Source organism: Cotesia typhae, unplaced genomic scaffold (genome assembly GCF_013202065.1).
Source record: "Cotesia typhae breed Kobodo isofemale line unplaced genomic scaffold, CoteBio_Ctyphae contig_4, whole genome shotgun sequence".
NCBI classification, from domain to species: domain Eukaryota; kingdom Metazoa; phylum Arthropoda; class Insecta; order Hymenoptera; family Braconidae; genus Cotesia; species Cotesia typhae.
Genome location: NW_027423748.1, coordinates 9,047,340 through 9,067,911, shown reverse-complemented (window position 1 = coordinate 9,067,911; position 20,572 = coordinate 9,047,340). Strand labels below are relative to the sequence as shown.

Genomic DNA, 20,572 nt, shown 5'->3' with positions numbered 1-20,572 from the left:
TACTACTGGCACTCTACACGCTAGAATATAGCACACCTAGTGTAAGAGAAGAGGGAATGGAACCAAGAGAGCGGTAGAAGTGTCAGAACGGGTGGAGAAGTGGGAGGGGGTGAAAGTGCCTGTAGTAGCACATGAAAACACTAATGGTTTTCGAAGATAACTCTAGTTGATCCGCATAAAGCCAGAAAGGCATTGTGATCAATGATCAATTTTCATGAATAATGTCTTAGAGCGATCTAAACGACTACTATTTTCACATTTATTCCACTAGCTATGGAATTGACCTGCTCAGTCTGAGTTTACGATCACTGAAAAGAGATCAAATGCAGCTTTAGACTTCGACACCCGTATCCGTATTCTACTGTACCACTTCTTACACTGGAAAAAATCTATTCAAAAATTTTATCTTCGAAATTTCAGTCTATTCAGTTTAAATTAATTCCAGAAATTCATGGATTGGATGAAAAGAAAGTTCGCTATTGAAGAATTTTGTAAATTACTTTTTTCAAATGAGATAAAGTATATTTATTCTGATAGTTTTTTTTTCTTGCACTGAAAAAAAAAATTCTTGACTGGAGTTGGTGCAAGAAAATATTAAGGAAGATTGAAAATTTCTTAAATGAAGTCAAAGAAAATTTTTTTTTGCTCCAAAATAATTTTTGTCTTCCTTAAAATTTTCTTTTTAGAATTGGCTCAAGCAAAAAAATTTTTTTTGCTATTTTGAATGAAGAAAGTTTCTTTTGGAGTAAAAATATAAAATTCTTGAAAGAAAAATTAAATTTTTGTTCTGAAAAATTCTTAAATCAGAATAATAATTTTTTTTTATTGTTATTGTATTTTTTTTTTTTTTTTTTTTCAGTATATGAAATATTTTTTTCCAAATTTGTCTATATTAATATTTATTTTAATTTTTATCTCCCAGTATTTATTTCCAATCCATGTTTATTCATTCGCAAAAAACATCGCTGATCTATTTATCTGCATCTTTTTATTTATACAAATGTGTATAAATATAAATACATATGTATATATGTCAAGACGTGAACTAACAAAGCGAGAGATGTTTTATTTAATAAAACAACTCGAAAAAGTATTTTTAGTCTCAAAGATGTTGTCTAAATATTGTTACACTAATCAGTGCTTTCTTTTATTCTTAATTCACTTTTATGTTACCTTCTATCTTTACATTTTATACCAACGAGATACTTGTAGGATAAAAAACTGTAATCCTAAGAAATTCGTTCGACAAAAAAACTTTTAGTTCAACGGATAAGAGTATCACCATTACCGAATATTTTTTTTCGATCTGATGTAGAACCATTACGCGAGGATTAGGTAACGAGTTGAAGGAGCCAATTTATGAAATTTTTTTACACTTCTTCTAAGTCACCCTTATGATTGTGATTAAACGAGAAGCACTTTCGGCAGATAACTTTCGATAAAAAAAAAATAATTAAGGAAAAAAATCAGTAGAGAATCTGGAAGCTGGAAAAAGAAATTCATTAGAGGAAAAAAAAATTACTTAAGTGGAAAAAATCTGATCCTTCGGGCCAGTACGAAAGTTCCCGTTCTACTGGCTTGGAAAAATGGATTAATGCTCCAACCAACAAGGATAACTTTTTTAAGCTCTACTGCTAATTTTAGTAATTTCTGAGACTAAATAAATTTGCTGAGTAATATATAGGGCATTCCACAGCAAATCATTCCAATTTGAACCCGACTCCTTTCGATTTGACAGAATAACTTTTTTTTTACTCCGGAAATTTTTTATCTAACGAAAAAAAAAGTTATGTAGTTGAAAAAAAAAATTGCTTCCTCTTTTTTTATGGACTATACATTTATCACAAATAGACTTGTCATTTTTATTTTATTCTATTAAAAACTTTGACATTTTTTACAACTTTTCAAATTATTTCAGAATGATATTTTTTCAATTTCTATATTTTTTCTTTAAAAAAAAAATATTTTTAAGAAGTGAACGATTAAAAATTGTGAATAAATAAAATTTTGCTTTATTAAATAATTTCTTTTGTTAAATTGCACTGTACTTTCTTAACTATTGACGTTTTTAAAGTTATAAAGTCATCCCGATGTTATATTCATCAAGAGCTTTCATTTGAGTACCCACATGCATTTTGATATATTTTTTATATATATAAATGAGTGTAACATCGAGACGAGCTTATATCTTTAAAAATGTTAATAGTTCACAATATAAATCATGAAAGCACATGTTTATAAAAAATTGCATAAAAAAAATTTTATTAAAAAAAATTCAAAACATCCCTTCAACTCGAGCAGAATAAATAAATCAGCGGTACAAAATTATTAATTACCTTGTCTTTGCGTTAATTAACGTCACCTTGAATAAATTCGTCAGGTGACATTAGATCTCTGGAGAAAAAAAAAAAAACAGAGTAAAAAACTAAAATGAAGTGTTTGAATGGAGCAGGAAAACTGAGCTGGTGATAACTTTGAAAATGCAGTCGTCACAACTTCCACAACTCAGTTCTTAAAGTACACGCCCATCTTTAAAGTTTTGTATTGCTTCTACACAACAGCAAGCAATCAGTAACAACTTGTATATTGAAGGTGACATGCTACACTAACGAGAGACCGGAGACGCGATTATTATATTTAGCGGATCGCAGATAGGAAGCGAGTTTGTTTTCAATTCAGCGCATCGATATTTAATTAAATTGTTTATTATTACGCTCACTCGGGAAAACTTGCCGAGCATCAATATAATATAACTGTGACTATAACGTGGTGTTAATATGCGCCACGTGCTTATTTATTTATTTAATTCCGCTTTGCTCACTTTCTCTCATTTGATCCTCTCTTTCCTTGACCTTACTTTACTCGTGGGAAGTCGCGGAAAATCAAGTACGCAGTTAAGATTATCCGATGTTGTACTACGGCAAGGATGTACCAACTTCTGCTTTATTTATTTATTATAGTCGTTAAATATTTACCTACGCTCCACTACTACATTATTTATTTATTTTCTTACTCCTTAAAATTGTTATTTTCCTTGCTCTAATAAGTACTTGCCTTTTTTTTTGCACAAAAATTTTTAATAAATCAAGGTCACGTACTTAAACGTGAAAAAAAATTACGATAATATTTTTTTCTTTAATTATTAAATATTTAATTAATTACGAAGAAAAAATAAGATTTTTTTCATAAACATTTGATTGATGAATCAAAGAAAAAGATTTTTTCTATTATTAATAGTATGACTGGGATATTTTTTCGGATGAATTTTCTTTGCCAGGCATATCGAATAAAAACGATACAAGTGATTGACGTTAATAAATTGCCGAGTTTAATTATCAGAATTAAATATTTTATTACTATTCAATCGAAATAATTTTAATTAAATTTCCGCAAAAATTCTTTTATGAATTTAATTGTTTTTAATGCGGCAAAAAAATTGTATGTGCAGATTGTAAAATAGAGTTTAAATATTTTTCATGGTAATATGAATTTTTAAAAATTTGTTTTTTTGATAAAAAATTTAGATATATAGTCACTTGGATTATATTCAATGATAAATTTTAAAAACAACAATTGACAGCTTAAAATATTGCTATTTTTTTATCTTAAAATTTTCTTAAGATTCTTTTTAATTAATTTAAATTAAATAATGAATAAACATTGGAAAATTAAAAATATAATTTTCTTTACTCAAGATTTACTTGAGAGATTTTTAAAAAGCATTATTAAATGCTAAAAATAAAAATTATTGATATTAAATCTCGATATTTAAAACAAACTGAACATGCTCAAGAGAAAAAAAATTAAAAAAGTTTACTCACCCTCTATTATTTGAATAATTACAATAAAAGCACCGCAATTATGGCTGCATTAAATGGTATCCATAAACAGCTCGCCTGAATAAAAAAAAAAAAAAAAAAAAAAAGTATAAAATTATTAGACAAGTTAGAGCGATAAAAAGTCGAGGAAAAGTCGTAGCTATCAAAATCGAAATATTGATCAACAGTTTTAGCTTTATAAGCGATGAAAATAAAAAAGTTAGATCCATAAAAAAGTATTTAAAATAAAATAAAAGGCGGGCTTAAGTGTTGTCTTATTAATGGAAAGTGTCAGTAAATGTTTGGATGTAGGTTTCGAAGTAAAGTCGGGATGATTGAGGACAGAGCTATTGCTAAATATTTGTGTTGCAAATTGATTGTATTAATTATTGTTATAGTGTTGGAGATAGACAGAGAGGGAGGACAAAGAGGAGTGGTTTCGTAATTTAAGTCTTTACACAACTCGGATCTGCCGGCATACTAGGCTAACTTTATATGTATAATATATATATGACTTTAGTAGTATAGTATAGAACGCTGTCCTTTTTTTATCACAACCACTTCACCCCATTTTCCGGTACTCGAAAGGTCCGACTGGTCGATAAAAAATATAAAAGGTAAAAAGAAAATGAGAATGAAGAAAAGGTTGAAAGAATTTGAGATAAAAAATTTTCCTTTAATTCCACTCCACTGGACTGGATATATATTTATATGTGTAGATATACAAACAATATTTGTTGGTATAGTATAAAAAAGAATCACTCATTCCGGCAATAAGTATACGAGACCTCGTGGCGACGTTGATGATGAGAAACGAGTTTTATATGTCTACAACTGGGTCAAAAGCCATTTGAGTTCATGCTATCGGTCGTGAATAAAATTTCCTGCATAATATCTCAGTCTCTAGACAGTTCGCTGGTTGAATCAATCCTTATGTGATCATGATCCATATGCTCATCCTTTTCGTTTATCAGTCGTTAAAGTATCGTAATCAAGATAATTAAATTTTTCCAAATAATTTTTATTTTGCTCTTATAAATTAGCAAATTAAATCTCTTACTCTGCTCAATAAATATTAATAATTAAAAAATAAGTTTTTAAAAGTTAGAATAATTCAAATAATTAAAAAAAATAATCTTAGAATAATTCAAAATGACCAATTTTCTTCAAAAGAATTTTCTTTGGTCAAAAATATTTCTCTCCAATTAAAAGATTTTTTTTTGTAGTCTAATAAAAAATTTTTCAAGTCAAAATCTTTAATTTTGAATGCAGGAAGATTTTTCAAGACAATTTTATTAAAGATAAAAAAATAATGTAATACCATCAAAAGAACTTCGTAACGCAAATAAAATAAAAAAATCAATAGAAATTAAATTACCCGAAGTAGAAGCGCGGAGTGATGGTCAGTTTGAAAGTTAAAGAGTCCAGTACGTCCTTAGAATAATATATTTACTCGAAAATAAAGTTACGTATGTAAATTAATGAAGTTGCAGTAGCTTTCAGTTTTGACGGCGCTGGAAAAGCTTCACAATCTTGTTCGCTTATTCTCGATTAAAATCCGCCCACACTATCTAATGTTTATTCTCCGCATCCACGAGCAGTATAATTCTTTCACGGGTCTCGTTTTCGGATAAATTTCGCCCCGTGACGCTGACATTGAACGCTCCGTGTGTTTTATTATTTACAAAACTTTCTCGCTCAAGTACACATTTAAATTAAACCCCAGAGTTTCACCTTATTTTTGTCCCGTACTACCCCGCTGTATAAGCAGCAGTTTTTACAAGAAGTTTATAAGTAACTAGCAGACTCGCACTTCGTTTAATTAATGTTTTGCCGGTGAATGTGCACTAGCTGCAATTGATTTCAGTTTCTATAATTGGAAGCTTTATGCGCGAGCTTATTCAATTGATTTTTAATTAAAAGGGAGAACTTTAATAAAGCAATTAATCATTTCAGTTGTTCAATTTTTTCGCTCAAACTTTTATATTTTTTTTTTTAAGCTTACTTATTACGCAATTCAATTAGACCATCCTGATAATTAACGAAGGCTGTTAGCTGCCGATCAATTTATTCGGGCCTTTGATATCCGGATCGATGTCTATTTATTACATTGTAAATTAAACTAGGCTATTCACGAGAAAATTACCTGACAAAGAGGAGGTCATTCAAGTCCTCTCATAGTACTCATTCATCGGCTAAATGGCTCTCGTTAATTAACACGTAATTTCCTTGTTGAATCTACCAGCTAATGTCAAGTAATGTCCGACTAGATAATGTGTACTCGCCTGAAATTTATCGATAATATTTTTAACAATAATTAATTCGGATATTCTGAAAATGTTTTATAGGCAGAAAATTATAAGAGAGATTTTCAATTGAAAGATTTTCAATTTAAACTGGTAATTTGCTATGATGGTAAATTTATTTATTTAAAAATTTTCTATTTATTTATTGAGTTTAAGAAATTTTTTTTTTAATTTTTTAATTAATTTATATTAATAAATATTTATTACATTTTCTAATTTAAAAAAATTATTTATTAACAATTAATAAATGTCATTAAAATATAAATAAATCTTTCTATAAAATGGGCTTTAAAAATTTCTAAAAATAACTCAAAGTCAATGATAAATATAAAAAAGTTTATTTGCAAGACAATATTTTTATCTGAAATAAGGTTAATAAAATAATTCCTGAACCATGAACCGCGAATCAAATTTAGAACGTCAATAATAACTGTAGTAAGCGTATAAATTGATTTTTTCAACATTATCTTGTTTATATTAATTTATAAAAAAACAAATACTCTTACATTCTACCAGTATCTCGACTTAACTCCCGGGTATTTATTTTCCGTGTGGTAAAATATGTCTAGAAAAAGGAGCGGCTTGATAAAATTACGGCGACCCGGTTTTTTTTTTGGGGCGGTAAACTGATATAATGAAAATTCATAAGATTGGGAGTGATAAATCAATTGTTTAATAAAAATAAGAATTAATGATTAGATTAAAAACCCTTGGGATTAAAAAGCAGTCATGTTGAAGTCCTCAAATTTGTTTTCATCCCTTGGCGCTCAAGAGACGGGTAAAATGTGGCGAGAATAATAGAGTTGAATAAAAAAAAAAAAAAAAAAAGTATTATTTTTTTATGAAAGTTAAAAATTTTCACATCCAATTTTCACGAATAACTCATTGACTTTTTCGAAATTTTTTTTCAGAGTAATGAACAAAAAAATAAAACACAATTTACACTGTAAAAGTTTAAATAGAGCAACAAAGCCTGGTCGCAGGTGGATAGATAGCGAGTGTTTGTAAACGATGGTAGAGGCTTGAGCGCGTGGTGTGTGACCGATCGAGTGAATCCATCGGATTCTCACTTCTATTTTCTATCAAAGTTTAGCTCAAAGGGTGTGAGCCCGTGTTCGTTCAACGGCAAGAAATACAAACTAGCCATCAGCATATCTTTCGCCATCTTTGTCGCTCATCTTTATTCGGCTCGTTCATCTCAAAGATAATGGTAGGCCTTTTTGAGTCGCAAGGTTTTGACGTTTTTTTTCGAAAATATAAAAGCCACCTGTGTCCCATCCGTCAAACGAATCGTCCACCACACGAAAGCTTGCTAAGCTCGTTCATCCGGATCAATCCACTGGGTTTCTATCACGTGACACGCTCCTCGATCAATGAAGTTAATTTATATATAATTTATAATTATGATATAAATAAAACCTTTTTTTTTTTTTTTTGGTCAATTAACTACTTATCCTCTATGAAAAAAATTCATATAAAAAATAAAGAAATAATGTGTGAAGTATATTTTTAATACCTAACTTTGGCCAATTTTTTTATAAATATTATTATTTTGCTTAAGATTGAAATTTTTTATTGTTATTATTATTGATTATTAATCGTGAACTATTAATATTTTTAAAGATATAAGCTTATCCTGATGTTACACTTATCGAGACCTTTTATTTGAGTACCCACATCGATTTTTCATATATTTGATATATTTATATATATGTATATATGAAAAATATATCAAAATGCATGTGGGTACTCAAATGTAAGCTCTTGATGAATGTAACATCGGGATGAGCTTAAATCTTTAAAAACGTCAATATTTAAGAAAGTACAGCGCAATTTAACGAAAATATTAAATAAATAAATAGTTGGGTCTCTAATGAATCCTTGGACGAAAAAAAAAAATATTTATACAAAAAAGGATAAATATTTTTAGAGTGTCTGTGTCAATTAATTCGAGGGATTGATGAAGAAAAATCTAAAGGTTAATGGATACTCAAAGGAGGCTCGATCGAGTGAGTGAAGAATTTTCCATTTCCCACACCCTATTCTCCGGCTTTCTATTTACCTACTGAAGAATCTATATCGACAAGCTGAAGCTGAAGCTGAAGGATCGATACGAGGCTCCAAAACGATCCCATTACCCTCACCAGAACTCTCAAACATTTAAAAATATTATAAAAATCCCAGGATCACGTAACAGCTATCTTGTCTCTCTTCTCCTCTGTCTTTTCTCTACTTCCATTTTACAACATCCGTATTATTTGATATACTCACACATAAATACATGATGCTATTTTATTTATATCTCTGTACTTGCACGCTCGTCTATCTGTCGACGGTTTGTTTTCGTATCTTCTGTACTTGCGACGGTAGAGATGTATATTTATAGGAATACGGATGAGTGAAAATGACAATTGGAGGTTTTAATTCCAATAACGAATGCCCCGGTCTTCAATATCCTGATAACAATTCAATTAACGTATTGAAACTGTCGCAAATATCGATAGTAATGTAACAGCCAAGCCTGTCAATCATTGTTACTTTGAGACTTTAGTTTTGTGATGTTAATATTAATTTTTGTTTGCATGGATAGATATTTTCTTTAAAAATTATCATTAAATTCACTGTAATTGTCAGAAAGAATTAGTTTCTTAATTTACTACCATTTTTAAAAATAAAATTTATAAAAAAATTCATTCATTTTATAGTATTGCTTGAAAAAAATGTATAAATTGAATAAAAAATAAAGCTTATTTATTTATAAGATTTATTGTAAATATTGGAGGAATTTTGGAGAAAACTTATTCCGAACAATGTTGCTGCTACAGAACAGTATGACGTTGCAGTGAGTCTTTTTTTTTATTTTTTTCCCTATACTTATAGTGGTACAGCAACGAGAAAGGGTTCATAAATGATGCAAGCGAGCATAAACCCACGGTCTTTTTAAAATTTAAATTATCCATTAAATCTGTTCGGACGAATCCGCATTCACGAAAATAGGAGTTTCGCCGACACAGTGAATAGTCAGGACTGAAATAAAATTAATAACTTTTTGACTGACGTGTTACGCCCTGATAAACATACTCTTTTATATTTTTTACCCGACGGAAATGTTTTTTCAAATAAAATATTAACGTGTCATTTGAAGTAGATTCATAAAATTCAATTTTATTCACTTTTATAAAGTTTGAAGAAAAACAAACAACAAAGCTTAATGCTATTTTTATGCAATACTGTTTTTTTATTCATAAAAAAATTTTAAATCCTAGAAAATTAATTTAAAGTAATTTAATTCTATAAAGGTGTTGCAATAATTTTAGAGAGCTTTCGACATGTAATCAGGGAGATTTAGGTTCGATTCCCAGCTTGGTCTTACTCCAAGTTAATAGTTAAAAAAGTACAGTGCAATTTAATAAAGCAAAATTTTATTTTTCTATAGTACCAATTTTTTAATTATTAATATTAATAAAAATAATTAATATTATCAATATTGAGTATAATAATTCTTACTAATAATAAAATTAACTGATAAAAATGAGGTATTAATCTCTTGCTAATGAAGTGGATGCATTAAATAATAAACGGTTGTGCTTAATAAGAAATTTAATATTCTATTTAGTGTTTTAATTACCAAGATAACTACTATATATTATATATTGAAATTTTTATTAATAGCTCGCGATTTTTTAGAGCTGGTTGCTGGGCACGATTATTTAAATCACGGGTCTATTGGGCACACTAAAACCAAATTACCTTAAGTGACGTAAGTTATATTTTTAAAGTATTTACAGTGATATGGTCACGCTCTTTGTGAAATTACTTATATTATATATATATATATATATATATATATATATATATATATATATATATATATATATATATATATATATATATATATATATATATATATAATGCTTTGACCCTGAGAGGTTTAAGCCTCACAAAGGAAACTCCCGAAGAGAGAAAAGTTGCGATGACAACACGTTTAGTTTGTAAGTATGTATAAATGTCGGATGTGTGGATGTATATGTATATAAACACATATTACATACACTTTCCATCCTCTTTTGTGAGAAGGCCGACCGTCGAGTTGCAGATAGTATTAGTATGGTGTACGAGGTGCTCGTAATGGAAAATCAATACCGTCAAAAGTTCCCCTCGTCATACTCTTATCCCTTATCACCTCGCGCTATTCGAGTGATCTATTTTTTCCTCGACAAAACACACACACACACACACACACACACACACACACACACACACACACACACACACACACACACCCTTACATACATTCACTGATATAAATATAAATAATAATATAATAATAATAAATTTTATTATCTCGAAAATAATAATTAAATTATTTTGATTACACAAACTTGCAGAAAAGTTTCTGTAATAAATTTCAGTAATTAAAGTGTAATTAATTTTTATCGTTAAAGTTATTAAGAAATTAATAGAAAACTAACTATTCACAATATATATAAATTATCTGTGAAAAGAATTTTTTTATGATATAAGATGAAAAATTATTCGAGTTTTAAAGAATTTAATATTCATTTTCTTGATTAGAGAAGACATTTTATCGGTTATTTAATTAAAATTGTCACTTTTTATTACACTTTACTTTTTCCGTGGGCGTGGTTGGATTTTTAACAAAAACTAATTTTACAAAGTAAGATAAGGGCGGAAAAGTAAAAAATACACAAAGATAAAATTCGGTGACTGGCTTCAAGAAGAAAATATAACGATTATGATGTTGATTGATATTATGTGTCAGCACGTGTTAGAGCGAGGGCGAGTGTGATATGAGGTGGATGTATTTGGATCGATATTATATCTGTCGGAAAATTTCCCACGTAAAAGTATCATATAGCTGATGTGGGTGAGACAGAACAGGAGCAGATGATGGTTGTTGAACTGCCGTACGGTGCTTATGACACGCGCTCTAATTATCTTGTGGTAAGGACGTAGGAAATGCGAATTGCTACTCTCGTCACATTTATGTTGCCTTTGATCTAATCTATTTGCAATAGATTTTACATTTTTATAAATATTTTTGTTGATAACACAAACTTTAAAAATTAAAGAAAATTATTCAAGTTTTTTATTTAGTTAAATTTTTTTTTTTTTTTTTTGAAAATTAGAAATTTTTCTCATAATTAATTTTATACATTTTTGGCAAAAATTTATTATTTAGAGATTAGATCTCTCAATACAAGACAAAAATTGCTTGAAATAAGACAACTAGCTCTTTTAAAAATAATTTTCTTCTGATTGATTCGATTAAAAAAATAAAATAAAAAATAAATTAATCTTTTACATAGATTGATTCATTCCTCAGAGCTCGGCAATCATCAATCAGAATTCATTTCCCGATTTTTTCGCTTCGCACTCCCATGTAAATATATATGAATTGAATACTTTCCAAACGGTCGGAAAATTTATTTGCATCTCTGAGGAATTCAAAATGCACTGGATTGATTTCTACCATCAATTCATATTTCTGGTCACGTTTTTTTTTTTATAAATCCCATATTTAGATTTTTTATTTATTTACACTGTATACTCGCGATAACACGTGCCGCCCTACGTGCTATTTTTTATTAAAAGATTCAGATCAAAAAAAATTAGTGGATGATATTTATGTATAAAAATATTTTTAAAAATTTTTATTTAAGTCAAAAACAATCGAAGTATCAGACGATAAATTTTCAGAGGTTGTGAGAGCCGGTCTATAAATAAACTCGACTTACTAATATAACTTTAGTATTAGAGTATCCCCGACTTGACAAAGTAGACGAGAATGTTTGCGAAACTTTATCGCACAGTCGAACCTGAATCTCCTAAATAACATTCTCTCAAGTAAAAGCCCCGGGTTTTAGTATAAGTAAAAAGCTTTATCGCAAAAACCAATTTTTCACAGTTAAAAATTCTTAAGACCCAATTTTCTCTCTTGTTTTCAGCTGCGGTCAGCTAATCAAAGTAACGTAAATAAAAAATTTATTAATATTATTATTTTTTAATATTTGCCCAACTTTACTATAAATAAAAAAATTATTTAAGTTAACAGTGGACTGGCAGATAATGGGCTTATGTATCACTAATTTGATGTTCAATAGAATCATCAACAAACATTTCATCAGAGACCTATAAATTCACTGAGCGAATAATAGATATGAACTCATCGTCCTATGGATCAATAACATATTATCATATATATCTGTACATACAGATTAAATAGATTATTGTCCATAGATATCTGTCAAAGCGTCTAGTGGTATATGTGTGGGAACATTTTAACTGTCGTGGAAACACGTGTGATCGTAAATTCAAGTTTTAATTTATTTCTTCACTCGGAATTAAATACTCGTGAAGAAAAGTTAGAAATTTTTTGGACATAATAATTATTGGACTGATCACAGAAAAACTTTTTGGTTTTTAATGCGTAGATCAGCCGAGGACAAACTCCTGTATTACGTAGTTTGAAAACTTTGTCTTCACAAGAGACTGAAAGTTGTAATTACCGTTCTATTCTTCTTCTGACTTCAACCCAATTACTCTTCGAAGATAAATAAACCTACTGAATCTAAAGAATTTCGACGCGGAACATATTTTTTTTTTTTTTTTTTTTTTTTTAGAATTGTTTGAAAAAAGAGAACTTTAATCAATCAGTAAAGTGTCGAACAAAACTTACTTTAAACTAAATGTAATTAAAATTAAATATTTATTGAAATGTTTTAAATTAATTTAATAATATAAAACTAACAACCTTGAGGTAACTATGGGACTGCCGTGATTTGTGAGCTATAAATAAATAAAATTTTGATTTATTAAATAATTAATTTTGTTAAATTACACTCTACTTTCTTAAATATTGACGTTTTTAAAAATATAAGCTCATTTTGATGATACACTTATCAAGAGCTTTCGTTTGAGTACCCACATGTGTTTTTCATATATTTTTCATATATACATATATATATATAAATATATAAAATATATGAAAAATTGATGTGGGTATTTAAATGAAAGGTCTCGATGAGTGTAACATAGGGATGAGCTTATATCTTTAAAAATGTCAATATTTCACAAGATGCAAGGTAATTTCTTAATTATGTATCTAGAAATAGAGAATTTCCAAATAAAGCCTAAATACTTATCATGATAAATTGATTATCGGTAAGAACGATATGAAACCTTGAAAAGGCACAAATTCAAATCAAGACCTTTGCAATGACACTAAATTTCACTGAAAAAATCGAATTTGTATTTTCTTCATAAAGTTGAGTATTTTAAAATAATATAAACGAATATTATTAAACTAAAACGAGGCAATAGCAACTTGAAATATCCATAATGATCGATATCAAAACGAATACACTTGACACAAAATTTATTGTTTTAGAATTTTAAAATTAAATGCTTGAACGTTCGCGAATATAAATTGAAGATATTTATATTTATTCCGGTTTCGAAAGCAATACATTCAGTCGGTATTTTTTAAGCATCTCGTATTCTATTTCCTTATTCTGTTCTAAAAATAAACCCACCACGTTCATACTTTTAAAGCGATTGAATGTCTAACGGAATCAATATTGTACTCGCAAAAAATAAGTATTAAAGAAATAATTTTTTTGACGTCACGCAATTTTTCAATGGATAAATGTCGGTTTGAGATAAAAAATTCTACCAAAAAAGAATTTTAAATTTTAAAATATCAATTTTTATCATACATATATTTTCTCATCTATTTAAAATTGGAAATGAGTATTGTACGCAAACATCGATTGGGATAAAATTGAAATTTGCTTTGTATCACATAACAGAGTGTATGAGCTTTGGAAAGAAAAATATTTATATATTTATGTATGTAAAGGATCGTAGATAAATATTTCAGAAACACGTAGGAGGAATTATGCCACTTTAAACTATTTTTGCTGTACAACATAACATGCGGTTTTATCAGACATATTTTAGTTTAACATATCACGAATATTATGAACTTTGTGCTCGATATATTATTAATTATTTATAATAATTTTAAACACTTGAAATAGCAAGAAAAAATACTTTGATAATTTTAATTTTTTAAAGCTATTTAAATGCCATAAATATTACTAAATATTACTTCTAATTTGTAAATTTGTATAGATTTGATCTATTATTTCTGCATGTCATTTTTATCTTAACATTTTATTCTCAATCTAAAATCAAGCTTTTCTCAAGAAAAAATAAAAAGATACATCAAACAATAAATCTCTATTTGCCGTCAATATAAAACCATAAAACGGTGGAAAAGCGACGGATAAAATGTTACAGGAAAAACAAGATAACCACACTGAGAGAAATCCCAACAGTTGCCACAACTACAAAGGGGCAACTATTTTTATTCAGTTGGTGTAACTAATTAAAATAGTTATTACAATTATTTATTATTCACATAATTATTAAAAAGTTTTTCTCTGAGTGCTGTAATGTATATAAAAATTATAAAAATAAGCTCGTTATCTCCGGTACATATTTTGCTATTGTTATTATTTAAAATAAAACATAAAAGTAGGTGTGTAAATTGTTTTTTTTTTTTTTTTTTTTTCCATTTTTTTCCATTATAATCTACCTGAGCCAATTGACCTGTTCTTTTTATTTTTCTCGCAAGCACAAAGCACATCGGCCGAAGTGCATCAAGGAATTTCTTTTTATAACCTTCACTATTAGACCCCTCGTGCGAAACTCGGATATACTCTGCAGGAATAATCGATTCCCGCGAGATAAAAATAGGTTTAAAAAATATATAAACTGCTAGATATACACTATTATATACTGTACTCTCATCTCGTTACTCGACATACTGCAGAGCTAGAGCTAGAGCAATATTTTATAAAATTTTAAAATAAATAACGTAACAGATATCGGTCTATTATTCTTTCATGAGGATTTAATGACGATACAAATTGGCGCTCAGTTATTTAAATGACACATCCATAGTCTTTTCATTTAGCAATTTAACTATTAAATTATTATACTAGCTATAAGTTATCTTGTAATACATCATAAAATTTTTATGTACTAACTATTGTAATTATTAATCCTGTTAATAGCCTAAGCTGTTGTGTTTATTTATTTAAATAAATAAATAATCGCGACAGTCTTATTCCTTTCATCAGATTTTATTCTATTTATATGTATTTTACACTTGCTCCCCATACAAAGTTCGAAAACCGGCCCTCGGATGGCCCATCGACGGGCAAAGGATACTGATTGACGGCCGATCATTGGCGACTTTTAATGGCCCACGGACGGCTGAATGTCCAAATGATAACAACGGCCCATTAACGGCAGTTGATTATCGGCCGATTGTAAAAAAAGTTATCGGGCCGTTAATGGCTGATCATCGGCTGAGTATGTTAAAATAAAAAAAAAAAAAAAAACTAAAAATTTAGCCGATATGCCGTAGAATTTTTTATTCCTGTAATCGTATCCATGCGCTGCATGCTGGAATCTAACTGAAAAATTCTACTTAGCTATTTGAATGATTGAAATATATTTTATTACTGCATATACAGATTATGAAATTTATTAGTACTCAATTTTGTCGATTTTTGTATAAAGTTTTTAAATGTCTGAAGACGATTATTTTTTTTCATTCTAAATTTAATTTGCACCAAACCTATTTAGGCTAATCCCTTATTAGAAAAAGAGATTCAAAAAGATTACCTCAATGTAAAGTGTATATCTATGTAGTAGTAAAAATAAAATCTTTTTCAATTTTTTCAAACAATTTTAATCTTTTTAAATCTCTTTTTCTAATAAGGGACAGTTGATCCTTCCAATAGTTATATGTTTGTTTCAAAAATTATGCCATCCTTTTCTCAAGTCAAACTTCGAAATCACATTTAAAATTTTTATTGTCTTGTTTTATTTGCTCATTATTTTTGTTTAGATCTACGATAATCTTGTATAAAAGTTTATATATTTTTTTTTATTTATTTATATAAGTTTATATATAACTTCTATTTGGATCAATAATAATCTTAAATAAACATTACAATATTTTTTTTAATTTTTTAAATATTATACTTCGCGTGATGCATCTCCGAAAACCCAAATTTGTGTTATTATAAAATAACAATAATTGGCCAAGAACAGCCAGACTTTGGGCGATAAATGGATATTAATTGCAAAACATTAATGTCCGCAATAGACGGCGACCAGCGTTTAACCAAGTATGGCCCGCTGACATATCCCTATAACTGGCCAATCGTTGGCTGCCAGATATCGGCCGATGGTTGGGATTGTTTCCATTAACGGCAACTTTGTATGGGTCGGACAGATTAACAAACTGGGTCTCTTATTCAGCTCGGTAAATATGAATATTAAAATAAAGATTCGCTTTAAAAATAAAAAAAAATTAAAGAATGAAAATTAAAAACTAATTTAATGTCAGAGAAATTGGAGTAATTAAAATAATTTATCTTTGATGAGTGACTCAGTCTTGGAATAAAAATAATAAAATAAAAAATTGAAAAGTTAAGAGAAGGAATTTTTGTTAATTAAAAAAAACCAGAGTAAAAAAAAAAAGAATTATTGTATTCAACAAATCTCCCTGCTATATACAGCGGTTAGACCAACTAGTTTAACCACGTGGAATAAGACTTTACGAGCTCAGAATACGACTACGAGGACTTGAGAAGAAATTGGAGAGCTTTTATACGTCTTTGACTCTCGGCAATCTTTTACCGAGTGCACCAGCAGCAAATGCCCTAGAACACTTTGTAATTTTCCTCTAGTGGTATTGTGGATTGTGGATGTAGAAGTCTTTATGCAGCGAGGTAATAATTCGATCAAAAGCTCTTTTCTCATCTGACATTATATAATTTTAACGAATTTACTTCTGTTAGCACAGAAAAATTCTCTAACAGTAATAAATGTCATTTTTTTTTTTTTCTGTAAATCATTGTTGAGGTTTAAATTAATCGCTTAAATGTAAACAGTTTTTAATTAAACATTCAACAAATGCTACATAAACTTTATTTGTGCGAGGTAATACTAACAAATTGTCGGAGTGAGGTAAATCCTACTCCTACGCTTGTTTTATAAGGTCACGTGAATACTACAGATCAGAATGGCCGGTAAGAAAAAAAATTATAAAAATGTTTATTGCTTTTTTTTCTGAGGATTGAAAATAATTTTTAAGAATAGTATTTTAAACTTTTTTAATTTAATTTAAGCAATTATTATTATTTTAACAATAATATCAAATTTTAGCCAAATTCTAAGCTTTGAATAAAAAAAAAATTATAATAATAATAATAATAATATCTCAGAAAAAAAATATTTGATGATTTAAATTTTATTATCTATATTATTAAGAGAATAATTATTGTTGCTAATTATTATTAATTTTTTAAAAAACATTTTTTATATTGTTGCTGCTATTATTATAAATAGTCTGACTATTTTAAGAACAATGTCCGATTAAAATCGAAAGTATAATGATAACTCTATAAAGCATGTCGCACAACTGTGATTAGTCACCGCGAGCAATTCATTAGTTTACCGATTAAACGACTTTCAATAGATTATTCCCCAACAATTTGACTCTCTTACTACATAAATTTTAAAAATAAAAATAAAAAAAAAAAGCTTTTTTATTAGTTAAAATAAAAGAAAAATGTCGTACATAAATCCAAGACGAGTTGTATCCCATTTGGAACACCATTTAACGGATGTTCCGGAGCCTGAGGCACCAATTTCTCACCTCGAGATCTACCTTGCAAAAATGCTGTTTCAGGTAATATTTGACGTCGCTAATTCCGTGGAATTCGAAGTAATTCCAGACACCACGCTCGAGTTTCTCGAGAGTTACGAAACATCCGCGATTCAAGAACCAGAAAGAGCCATATTACCCACTTCCGAAGAATATATACCCGAGGATCCTTTATCAGCTCCATCGACCTCGAGGTTCGACGATCCTGACCTCGAATACAAACGCCGGGCGGTCGAGTACTGGCGTAATTACAAAAAAGGTTACAAAGTCCGCAAGACAACGCGAACATTGGAGTCAGTCAAGGAAAAATTCAAGCGTGTTAAGAGTATCTCCCAACTGCATGCTTGGAAAAACTACATCGACAAAGGAGGAAGTCGCTTCGACAAATCCAAGCTGATTGCCAACATGGTTCTCGATAAATTCAGAAGAGAAGCCGGCGTGAACACTATCATCCACGACATTGACATCCAGAACTGGGCTCGAAAAGCGAATGAAGAAGTCAAGCTGGAAAATTTCATAGCTTCGAAGACTTGGCTCTTCAATTTTAAGAAAAATAACAACATTGTGCGTCGTGACGTCGGGAAGTTGATAGTGAGGGCTGAGAAAGAGATGGTCAGTCTTGAGCAGTTGAGCATCGTTGAACAGTTCCGCTCGATGATTCAAAACGAACGGATTTTCCAAATAGGACGCGAAAATGTTTTCAATGTAGCCGAGTGTATGCTCAACTCAACATTCTCAGTAATTTTGATCATATCAGGGGGCGGGAGGTTGCTGTCTCCATTGACGATCACGGTCGCGGATCAACGGAAGATCAGCAGACAAGAGGCGTCTCATCTTGAGAGCACAATCTCCGGGCTGCATATTATCACAGGTCGGCTTGAGAATCAGGACCCGGCGGAAGCAAATCGATGGTTTGGTAAAGTCTTTGTGAACTGTGCAGCTACTCGCAATTGCTTGATCATTAATCACAAGCTTGCGATGGTCAAAGATATTGTGGTTAATGCGGGGCTCAGTGACCGAATGAACGTCGAAGTTATTCCCTATGGATTCGAGTTTATGCTAGAGCCCTTGAAAGCGGGATCTAAAATTTGGATACGTTTCGTAAAAGCTATTAATGATTATATTGATGCTACTGAAGGTTGCAATTTTGATAGAAAGCGAATTGATAATATTGTTAAGATACAGGCATTTGTACACTCTCAGCTTACGGCTGATCGGTATAGTGGGCTCTTTGCTGATGCCTGGCGGAAACTCGGGTTCCTGGAAGCTCGAACACCAGATCAGGAGCCTACTGATCCGGTGACTTTTGCATTTGGGAGGGAATTGAGGAGTAATTTGTGTCATATTTGTGAGGATGAAGCGTTTTTAAGATGCGCTAGGTGTGAGAGGTTCATTTGCTTCGATCACGCTTTGGTATTACTCAGTCCGCCGGGATTTCATTATTTGTAAAACGCAAGATTTATAATTTTGTCATTATTTAATTATGATTACTGTTGAATTTATAATTGAGATACATTTTGAAAAATTTAATTTTTTAGATTATTTTTATCGTTTTTTGTCAATGATGACTTTTGATAAAATACTTCTGAATCCTAAAAAATATTTATACTGACAAATCACTGATACTTGATTCAAGAATTTCTTGTGTTGGATAAAAATTAATAAATAATTTTATCGTTATTTTTTTTTTCACTTCCAATTTTCAGATTTTTTTTTTAAATGTGAACAGATAAATTTATTTTGAAATTTTTCGAGTAAAAATCGACATGAAAAGAAAATTTTAGTTCTTAAATAAAAAATTGTTATCACGCTCATATATTCTTAAGAGACCTGAATACATTTTAAATTAAAGCAAGAGTAAATTTTTAAAGAGAATATTATTGTTTAATCAAGAATTATTTTTTTAACAGTAAAAAAATTTTTTTAAAAAATAATTTATATTCTCTATTTTTATCCGAAATTAATAAAATTAACACCGGTTAGTAAATAATGAAATTACAAAAAACGATTTAATAAATTAAATGGGTCTATAACGAAATAAAAAAATTGATTGATTCTAATAACAAAATCGATAAAAATGATATTGACGCCCGATAAATATTAATGGAGCTGAAAGTAAAAATAAAAATACATATATAATATAAATATATGTCAACAGCAAAGGCTGATGCTTTTCTCTCAGCTCGGGTCTCTACTCAGAGTACTTGATAAATACATTTATCGCCTCAGTGGCTGTCATCTGCTGGGTGAGTGAGTCCAGTGACGTCATCAGGCGCTCCTTTAACGTCACCTTTGTGGAAAAACAAAACATGCCAACATAAACATCGACATTTCTATTTCTCTCTGTCATATATGTATCTGTATACTCAGTTTGATGGTGTACGACCACCACAATTATGTTACCAACACATGCCCGGTCACGACACAACATAATACCAACAGACTGGTGAAACATTGTGGACAATATTTAATACTGGGCATACATGTGCTCTGCGCGGTGTAATTCCACTACTAACACAATCTACCGTATATAATTCAACCGACATACTGTTATAACAACAAGTGTATTTATATTGACAGCTGAACAAGAAGTCTACAGAGCTAGAGTAGTATGTAGAGCAACAAATACAAATACAAATAAAACGTAGACGCAACATTTAATCGATAATATTATT

The 20,572-nt window shown here is 29.5% G+C and overlaps 1 protein-coding gene across 1 annotated transcript; it reads left to right on the top strand.

The window, feature by feature from the left end:
* The first annotated feature begins 17,801 nt into the window (after positions 1-17,801).
* On the top strand, positions 17,802-19,436 carry LOC141527118 (uncharacterized). Its single transcript, XM_074242428.1, has one exon. It carries the CDS (start codon positions 17,802-17,804, stop codon positions 19,344-19,346), a length of 1,545 nt encoding a protein of 514 aa, XP_074098529.1. The 3' UTR covers positions 19,347-19,436.
* Positions 19,437-20,572: the final 1,136 nt, after the last annotated feature.

Excerpts from the sequence above, each read along its gene's own strand:
- LOC141527118 (XM_074242428.1), top strand. The coding sequence starts at position 17,802 with ATGTCGTACATAAATCCAAGACGAGTTGTATCCCATTTGGAACACCAT.